The sequence below is a fragment of the Chinchilla lanigera genome, unplaced genomic scaffold (assembly GCF_000276665.1).
Source record: "Chinchilla lanigera isolate Chin_1 unplaced genomic scaffold, ChiLan1.0 scaffold00122, whole genome shotgun sequence".
Taxonomy (NCBI): Eukaryota; Metazoa; Chordata; class Mammalia; order Rodentia; family Chinchillidae; genus Chinchilla; species Chinchilla lanigera.
This window is the reverse complement of record NW_004955523.1, coordinates 3619818-3630058: the sequence shown is the minus strand read 5'-3', so window position 1 is coordinate 3630058 and position 10241 is coordinate 3619818. Positions and strand designations below refer to the sequence as shown.

General features: G+C 40.2%; 1 protein-coding gene across 7 annotated transcripts in view; it reads left to right on the top strand.

Moving 5' to 3' along the window:
- The window catches only part of Sipa1l1 (signal-induced proliferation-associated 1 like 1), a 362523-nt gene that overhangs the window by 278271 nt on the left and 74011 nt on the right, over positions 1-10241 (top strand). For all 7 annotated transcript variants that reach the window (XR_264641.2, XM_005409446.2, XM_005409450.2 and 4 more), the window contains one exon: positions 6870-6973. Coding sequence is in view for 6 of the 7 variants with exons in the window: in XM_005409446.2 (XP_005409503.1) it covers positions 6870-6973 (104 nt within the window). In the remaining variant the exon portion in view is untranslated. The remainder of the gene's footprint in view (positions 1-6869; positions 6974-10241) is intronic.

The window sequence follows — 10241 nt, the reverse complement described above, 5'->3', positions numbered from 1 at the left end:
ATGTATACAAAGTAAGCACCCTGGCTTCCTGCTGAGTCACTTAGCCAAACCTCTAGACTCCCCAAGTTGACACAATGTATCAACCATAACAACAGATTTATCAAATTTATTCAATACAAGAATCAACGGGTTGGGGCTGGGGATGTGGCTCAGTGGTAGAGCTCTTGGCTTGCATGCACAAGGCCCTGGGTCTGATCCCCAGCACCACATACATAAAAAAATAACAATAATAATAATTAATTAATTAATTTTAAAAAAAGAATCAACTGGTTGAAATGACACCTGCCCCCGTGATGCTCAGGTTCATCAGTGCTTAAACATGCTGCCTGAGTGACACGTGGAGTAAACTTTCAAATGGCTGGTATGTTATATTGCTCAGCTTTGTATCTTCAGGACAAATGCCACACACCTGCGGTTTCAAAAAGAATCTCACTGTGGCTCGTGGTTTCCGAGATGTCAGTCCGTGATCAGCTGGCTCCAAGGGAGAGGCTTCATGGTGGCTAGAAGCAGAGAGAATAAGCAAGAGCCAAACAGGAGAGGAGGGGCAGGGACAAGAATAAACCCTTCCAGGCACATTCCCAGGGGACGCACCTGCTACAGCTGTGTTCCACCTACAAGCGGCACATTCAGCGATGAGCACTGTGATGAGTACAGTGCCTGTATAGCCTGGTCGCCTTCTGCAATCCCCACCTCTGAACACATGCAACCTTAGGGCAGTAATGGCAAACGTTTAGAGACAAGTGCGCAAACTGTAACCCAGAACCCACTTATTTATCACAGAGTGCCAACGCTGCAATTAAACCTGAACACTGAGGTTTTAGTTTGGAAAAAACAACTCATACGTGAACATCTTTTGTCTTGAAAGAAAAACAAATAACATGCATGCTGTAGGTTCGCCTACACTTTAGGGGAACCACTACTTTAGGGGAACATTTTAGATCTAAACCATAGCATATGTCTTCAAATTCACTGTGTTTGTCATTTTTTCCAGTGTCTTAATGTATTGCTAACCTGATCCAATGAAACTTCCATTAAGATACTACAACTGTCAGAGCTAGAGTTTTTATTGTTAAAGTCTTCATCTGCTAATCTTTTCATCTTTGTCCTTTTAGTTTTTAATGGATTGTTTTTTCCTACTTTGGATTATTTCTTGTTTCTGGTTGTTTTTTATTAGATACTGGATACTGTGAATGTTTCATCATTAAATGTCTCTGTTTTGCTGTCATCTTTAAAGGGTGTTGAGTTTTGCTTGGCAAGTCAGCTTATAGAACAGTTTGATCATCTTGAGTCTTGCTGTTAAACTATGTTAAAGCAAACTTTAGAATAGCCATTATTTTGTGGCTAATTTAACCCTACTCCTAAGGCATGACTTTTCTTGCACCTGAGAAATACCTTTTTAATGCAGTGTCTCTGCTACGGTTGCTGAGAACTCAAATATCATCTGGCTCTTTGTGAACGGTGGGAATTACTTGGTTTGTAATCATTTGGTAGTTCTTTCTGTAAGTTTTTCTTTGTGTAGCTTTTGGAATTTAACTGTGTGAATATGCAGTTGACTATTCAGCCCAACACTCAAAGGAGCCCTCTTCAGATTTCTGAGCCCCTTGTGCCCCGAGGGTTCTTTCTCTTGGGTACTATCCCTAGCACATATCAACTCCCTTAGACATACGGAACTCTAATCTTTGTGGCTTCTTCCTTCAAAGCTCTGTGCCCTTGTCTCAAAGATGCCTCCAGGTAAAAGTCTGGAGGCATCACAGGGATCACTTTCTTCATTGTCCCCCTCACCTCAGGGACCGCTGCCTAATGCTGCCTCTTGGCCACTCTTTGAAAGTTGGGTTAGATATTTCACCAATTTTCATAATGGTTTACAATGAGAAAGTGAGTTCTGTACCAAGGACCCTGTTATATCTGGAAGCAGAAGTCACACACACACACACACACACACACACACACACACGCGCGTGCGCTTTCACTTAATTCTCTCTCTCTCTCTCTCTCTCTCTCACACACACACACACACACACACACACGCGCGCGCGCGCGTGCGCTTTCACTTAATTCTCTCTCTCTCTCTCACACACACACACACACACACACACACACACACACACACGTGCGCTTTCATTTAATTCTCCAAAACTGCTAGATACCTGTTAACCCTTTTTTGCACAACTGGCGTAAGTTGACTAACATGCCCATGGCTGGGTAGCTAGTAAGCATTAGGAAAATACAACAGACGCTAGTGGTACAGTTAATTACGTGCTCGGAGAAAGCCTAACAGTGAACCCCAGGCCCAGCCTTTTGACTCTTTCCCTTTCTCACGCGTCTGGGCTATCAGTCCCAAACCCTCAAAGCTGACCCTCTCCCCTTCTTACGACTGTGTTTAGAATACAGTGCTGCTGTAGGGGAAGGCGAGGCTCCGGAGAGGAAGGTTCGAACAGAACCGTTGCACTCCTTTTTTCTTTCGCATAATTATCTGTACAAAGTCCAAATTCTCCTCTCAAAAAGAAGGACTGGAAGCAAACAAGGTACAAATACGTATGTCATGGGCTGGAACACCCCTGCAGTTAAAGAATGGCCAGTAGTGGATCTTCTGCTTCTAGTTTTTGTTTGCTTATTTGGGTGACATAACCTCTAGAAAGTTACCATTCCCTCTTGGTACACTAAATACAAAAATAAGCTCCCCACGAAACAGTTTATTGGAGAGCTGGAGACCGCCCTCGTTTAAAAACTCTGCACTTGGATTATCATTTGGGCGTTTATTTCCTTCCTGAGTCTTGTTTGTCAGGTCAGCAGTGGAGACTCAGAAGCGCTTTGCGAAGCGTTCTTTCGGACCCGGTCCTTGTACACTTGCTGCACTGTGAGTGAACGCCTGTTGCGCCTTCCGTCTGTCAGCAGTGTCGTAAAGGTAGCTGGGATTCAAGGTCTTCGAAGAGACTGGCGCTTTTCATAAAGAAAAGAAGTCCTTTACTGGAAATATGTAAGCATTGTTTACATGCTTTGCACATGTAAGGGGCTATTTAGGGTTCTAGAGATTGATGAATGAAGGTATTCTTTTTAACAAAACTACATTTTTGACCTTAACCGAACAAAATTTTAAATTCTAGCCAACACATTTTTCTCAACATCTTTATGGGCTAGCGCTTCCATATACTTCAGCTCATTTAATCTTTATGGTGCTGGGAATATTGACGAGTAAGATGTGAAATGACTTGTTATGGTCACTTAACAAGTAACATTTGTTGCATTCCAGGTAAATCGCCTTGCCATGCAAGACTGCCGTGTAATTCAGGTATCTTGCGACGTGAGCACTTGGCAGAAGGCAGTAATGGCTGATTGAAGTCCTGTCCCCACCCTGTCCCTGCGCTCCTCTCTCAGTATGCTGGCAATTTTAAGAAGCCGTAAGCCCCAGCTGCATTCCTTGAACTAACACAGTATGAATTTGCTTGTCATAGCAAAGAATTCTACAAATACTACAAACATTTCTTGATCCCGTCCCTACTGAAGTAAAATAACCTCTCTTGACCATGGCTTATGATACAATTTTTAAAGTTAGTAAATATGGAAGGTGCCAGAACAGGTGAAATTCTTAACTTCCCCAACGACTGTATTAGTGAATCAGTGAAGTAGTGTCCCCAGATCGGAAATGTGCCTGGTCTCCAGTACGTGGCCGTGCTCCAGAAGTGCACACGGTGCTTCCCATCGTAGGCTTTTGCATCCCCATTCCTGAGGCAAGATACAGGTGTGCGATCCGTCTGATTTCACAGTAGCTCTTACAGTATTTCAAACTATGAGAGTCAGACCCATGACCAGGCTGTGGTTGTGCTTTGTAGTCAGTATGTTCTGTAGTAGCGTGAACATCAGTAAACCAAGCTAAAGCTTTCTTTATTCTGTTGACTTTATTAGTCTGTATATATTTAATGAATGTGATTTCTGCTTATGTTTATAGATACTTCAAAGTAGGAACTTTTCAAAAATGGAACTGCAAAGGCTTTTCCTTTTAGTTTGCTTAAGCATATACTTTGTAATCAAGAAATAGTTATATGAAAATCAAATTACTTTTTCCTGATTGAGATTCCTACACCTTTTTCCTGATTGAAATTTCTATACCTTTATCATTCAAATTTTCTGAAAGTGAAGGAGTTGAGTCAAGAGGGAAGTTAAAGATGACTGTGACATTCACTGTACTTGAAACATTTTTGCCAAATTTACTAACTTGTTCATAACCATCTTCAAATAGGAATGGATGAAGGATATTATCACTTATCTATGTCTTTTCAAAGCAGCTGAGAATATTCTTATCATCCGAAATTATTCAGTGTCTTGTTATCATCTACTGGCTTGAGTACTAGAAGTTTTACTTTCTGTGACTTAACCATAGCACTGACTATCTTAGCGGGTAAATGCCTCTTACTAATGGTGTGGGTTGAAGGTAGGTCACATGATTGTCAAGATGACACATGGCTGAAGTTACTACTTAAGTATTAAAGCTCCATACACATTTGAAGAGGCATTACCTTTCTATTCTTCCTCTACAAACACATTTTCCATTTAGAGAGTGCCAATAAATATTCTCTTCAACAGAATAAAAGCTTTTTTTCATTTGTTATTCTGTTAAAACTTTCATGTCATTAAAATTATAAAAATAAAAACATTGGATGCTTTATTTTCAGAAAATATAGCAAACATGCTTTTTCCATTCTTTCTTGTGAAGTTTAGCAACTACATTCTGTACACAGTAATTTAGAATTTTGGAATTACTAGCTTCTCAGAAAGGAAAGACTCTAGTTTCAGGTCTGAATCTTTAGACACCATCCCATGTGTTTTGAATTAGCAGCAGAATATTAGAATCCCCAGAAGGAGGTCATCAAGTAGTGTACATTCTGTGAACTAACGTATGCAGACGCACAGAGAGAAAGGGTTAAAAGTAGAGGGAAACGTGTCTTCCGGATTATCTTCCATATCAGTTTTTTCCTCTGGCAGTGATCTTTTTAGAATTAGACAGACATAAAGCAAAATGTAATAAATGACACCGAAAACTGTCTTCTTTCTAATTCATTAGTGTTGCTTAAAATTGACTTGAAACACATGTCAGTACATGTCCACGCTGATGCTGTGTAGTTTTAAAATGTCTACTCAGGTCTGTAGGTATTTATAGCAGGGGTTCTTGGCTAGAGATAAATTCTTCATACTCAAGACTCAATGTTAAACAGTTCAGTTGAATGCTTTATATTACTAGTAGGCAGGTTTTGTGTGTGTGTGTGTGTGTGTGTGTGTGTGTGTGGTCGTGGTCATTAATATTTATGAGATGGTTCTGTTCATACGTTACATAATTTTTCCATTTTTGAAAGGTAGCCTTTGTTGAATGTTCAGCTTATTTTTAAGCCTTTGCATTTTTCTTCAAAACTAAGTTCCTCCGGTAAGCCTGAGCAAGCTTGAAACTCAGAGCTCTAGAACGTCTTTCTAAAGCTGTCTGCAAGCCACAGGTGCAGGCTGTGCTGGGAGCAGTACCTGAGGGCAGTGGAGCTGCGTTAGAGACCTGGAGTGTTCATTGAACATAGATTTCTCTTTTGAGGGCCCACACGCACAAGGAGCACTTTTCTGGGTGTGGGGGCTGCAAGCCTGCCTTTTAAACTGGTTCCTCAGGTTGTGCTGTGTGTGTGACTTAATTTTGGTATGTGCTAGAGCCTTGGTCATACAGTATCACTCCTAAAATGTAAGAAAGTGTTCTGGTCCTGAAAATACGGTGGAGGGAGGCTTAAGTTTACCCAAAATGAATGCACTTCAGTTCATTTTTATAACTTGTTAAGTCCAGGTTTCATAAAGTTTAAACAGATACTCCCTTTCAACAAGTAAAAACTCTTATCACTGGTTTCCAGGTATTTGTGGGTACATTGATTTTGAAACTGATTTTGATTTAGGTAATAAGGGTTGTTTTTTCCTTAAGGAAGGTGTAAGATCACAACACACATTCACCTCTTTAAGAAATTACTAGACCTGGTAAAAGCTTTGCTCTTCATTGCTATAGTCTTCTTAAAGTATCATCTGTGTTTTAAGAACAGTTTTGTGTTTGCGTTGGAAATACAATGATACAATTCTGGGCACAAACCAAACTGGTCATGAACCAAATCACGTTTAATGGTTAGGCTCAATGTTGGCCTGATGGGAAATTTGATTGGGTCACAACCAGAACTGTGGAAAGCATTAAGATCTTGAACTGAGGTACCGCTGTATGAGAAAAGCGCTCTTATTTTGATGTGTGTGGACAGAATTAGTAAGTCAGTGAACTTGCTTCGGAATAATTTTATCTTTATTTTTATTAATCCTATGCTCTGGTTTCTCTTCAGATCGCAGAAATCCTTCTCCTCTCATCTTCACTAATCTTAAGTTAAAATTTAGTAGTTCCTTCAGTTATAAACACACCACAGTAGCATAATCTGTACCTGTATTGCCAATGGAAAACAGATAATTTCTTACATTATTTATTATTGAAGATATCTCAAAATATTGCTTGTATTCACCATTGCTTCAGAGTTATAGAAGATATATATCAGTTGCTGCATCTCATAAATCTTGTGCATAGCATTTTTAAAGTTATTTGATTATAGTATTTTTCAATGTAATTTTTTTGAAATTATATGTAATTATCTTATGCATTCATGAGTGGTCTGAGGAGAAATCCAATCCATGTGCCTCACTAGACTGCCAAAGAGGGTCAGGTATTTTTAATAAAGTAATAGTCATATCTGTAGTAGGTCTTGCTTAGGATGGTTTGTTTCCAAATAGTGCTTCCTTTTATAGCTGGTTCTCCTAAGTGAACTATTTTTCCTATTCTTACGGTCACCTTATGCTTACGTATTTTTTGACTGTAGCTGACTCCACTGGAACCCATTCTCTGTACACGACGTATAAAGACTATGAAATTATGTTCCACGTCTCTACCATGCTGCCGTACACACCTAACAACAAGCAACAGGTAAAGCAGCCTCTGTTGTGTGTCTTCTCCCCTGATTTCATTTTCCAGAGAAGCCTAAGTGGCAAGTTTGTGAAACCTGAAACCAGAATTTAGCGTTGCACCTGTCACAGCAGCAGGAAGCTTCGTGCTTTGTGGAAGTAGGAATAGCAAATGAGCTGAAAACAAATGAAGAGACACAAATTCTAGGTTAACAGCCAGCTGGATGGCTTTGTGAATTAATCATTTGCTTTTCACCCACGGGGACTGAGGTTTTCATGAGCTCTGAAGAGAACAAGTTGAAATCATGATGATTAGATGACTCTGCAGGGTTGCAGAGAATATACAGGAGTGGGTGAAGTTTCTGCTCGAGAGGCCAGTGCACAAAATGGGAGTGTGCTGCCGTTTCATTTAGATTTCAAAGGGGAGTTAGTGTACTACGTTGGAGAAAAGTCACAGTAAGTGTCAGAATCTCAGAATAATGTTCTTTTTTAACACTTTCATCATAGAACAAGGAACTTAAATAACAACTGTGTGCATATCTTAAGAGTGACTCTGTAATATAACGATACCCAGTGTAGGAGGCTGGGGATTTAGCTCAGCGGCAAAAGCGCCTGCCTGGCAAGCGCAAGGTCGTGAGTTCGGTTCCCGGTACCGGAGAAAAACCTGATTACTCAGAAGAGAAAGATGAAATATTGCAGGGTAAAATGTTTAATAACAAGACTGGATTGTTTTTCACTGAGTTGGAGTACTGGGTAGAGCAAATTGGCATTTAAGTGGACAACTATTTAAACTATTTAATTGGGGGATCCATTTAAGGCAGAAATGTTATGGTCCTAATCAGAGTAACAAAGAAATTGGTGTTGCTACATGAAGAAATTTTTATTCTCTAGCAAATGAATTTATTTTCTTCTATTAGATGACTTTCTGCTTGGAAAAATGGAAATAACATGTCTGTTAAAATCTTTTGTGCTTGCATTTTTAAAGTATGTACAATTTTTCATTATATAACATAAGATATAATCCAGATAAATGAATTTGTTTCTCTTTGGTTCTTTGTTGACATTAACTTCAGATATCAGACATATTGAAAGAACGGCATTGCATGAAAAAGCTAATGTTAAGAATGATATATAATACAGAGCTGTGTACTATTTATTTGTGATATGTCCAAGATCTTGAGTATATTAATAATGTTTAATTATTGATTTGGTCTTTATAGTAGTCGGTTCAGGCCAGCCTTTCTTCCCATAACATTGGCGTATGTGTCATGTTTAGAATTCAATAAAGTGCCTCATTGGAAGATAAATTGGGGAGCTTCAGATTCCTGAGGTTAAAAGTACACTTCCCAAACATTCTCACTCCCAGTTCTCAGTCCTAATCTAAAAGGCTGTTGTTTCTCCCAGGCAGCTGGCCGCCAATATTGGATCACTAATTTTACTGATACGTAATTTGTGCACCTTAATATCATCAGAAAAAGAAATTCAAAACGTGTTATAATGGGTGATTTATATGTCACTTATAGTTGTCTTTCAAAAAAAAGAATTCCGTAAAATAAATATGAGGAATACAAATTTTGTTCAGCTTTTCTTACATTATTAAACTGTGTTATAAACCCTTCCTGAAAAGATACTGACCTAGTGTGTTTTGGTGTGCCTACATTTGAAAAACACCTATATGAAAAACCACTCAATGAAATAGCATTCTTAAGCAGCTTTCACTGTAAAGAAGGTGTTAAAACAAAATTTAACCTGTCTTTAAATCTTTCCGGGGAGTCTCTGCCCTCCGTGCACCTGCAGCAGCCAGGAATTCTTCACTCAGAAGACCCGGGGACTGCTCTCACCGGGTTCATGTGTGGGCCTTCCCTGTGCAGGCCCTGTGCCGAGTGAGCGAGTGTGCCAAGAGCTGCTGGTCCCGTGGTTCAAGTCCGTGCTTTACTTGTGCCGGGACCCTCTGGGGGTCGCAGGCATGGGCAGTCTGTGATTGCTGTCGGTCCGGCCCGCATCTGGTTCCTGAGTGTGTCCTGAACTGACCGGAGACACAGAATCAGGTGGTTCACAAATTGTTGACCCTGCAGTTCGTGTCTGGGTTTTGCCTGTGCTGTGAACTGCCTGGGGACATAGGTCCACTGTACTGGGATTGTCACACCAGTGCAACCTGAGTCTGGGCTGTGCATGTGTCCTGAACTGCAAGGGGACGCTGGGTCAGGCAGTCTGCCAACAACTGACAACAGTGCCCGCATCTGAGACCTGAGATAACTAGACACAAATCAACAACTGCCAGAAAACCCCAGACTAAGTAGTGCTTCTCAGCGGACACTAGGAGCAAACCTGACCAATAGGAAAACTAGGGATGCTAGCAGCCTTTGCTGTGCAGCTGCTGAAGAGGGAAACTGAGCTTTCTGCATCTGGTAGCAAACATGACAAAACGAAGGACGAAAACACAATCCTAGAACTCCACCCCACTCAGAACAAGTCCAGGAGACATCGACATAGGAGAACTTGGTAAACACATGCCTGAATTAGCTGTAATGATTGCAATGGAAGTAAAGAAACAACTCCATAAGGCCATAGAAGAGATGAGATCAGAAATAATCTCTCAGGCAAAAAATGAAATGACAATAATAAAGAACTGCTCAAAACGTCTGAAGAAGAAACATAAGAAAATAGAAGAACAAAGGCAATGGATGGAAGCATTAAATGAAAAATATAGAAAGGACTTAGAATGTATGAACCAGATTCAAAGAGACTTTCAGGAAAATAAAGCTGCCATTGAAAGCTGCCAAAATCACTGGAATGAAGCTGAAGGTAGAATCTCAGACTTTGAAGACAGACCGTGAAAGAAAGGATCTTGTAAAATCAGCAAGGATCCAGGAAAAGTCAATTCAACAGCTGCAAGACGAGGCAAAGAGGAATAATGTACGACTTATAGGAGTCAGTGAAACAGCAGGAGGCAACACAACTGACATAAAAAGAATATTTGCAGAAATAATAGCAGTGAATTTCCCAAGCATGGAAACAGAACCTGATATACAGGCAAATGAGGCATATAGAACTCCAACCAACTACAACCAAAATAAAACTATACCCAGACATATAATAGTCAAGTTCCCAGATCCCCAGCAAAAGAACAGAATATTAAAAGCTGCTAGAGAAAAGAAACAGCTCACCTATAAAGGAAAGCCCATCAGAATCTCGGCAGACTTCTCAGCACAAACCATCCAATGGAGAAGAGCTTGGAGCAGAGTATTACAGGTCCTGAGCAAACAGTTTCCACCCAAGACTGATGTACC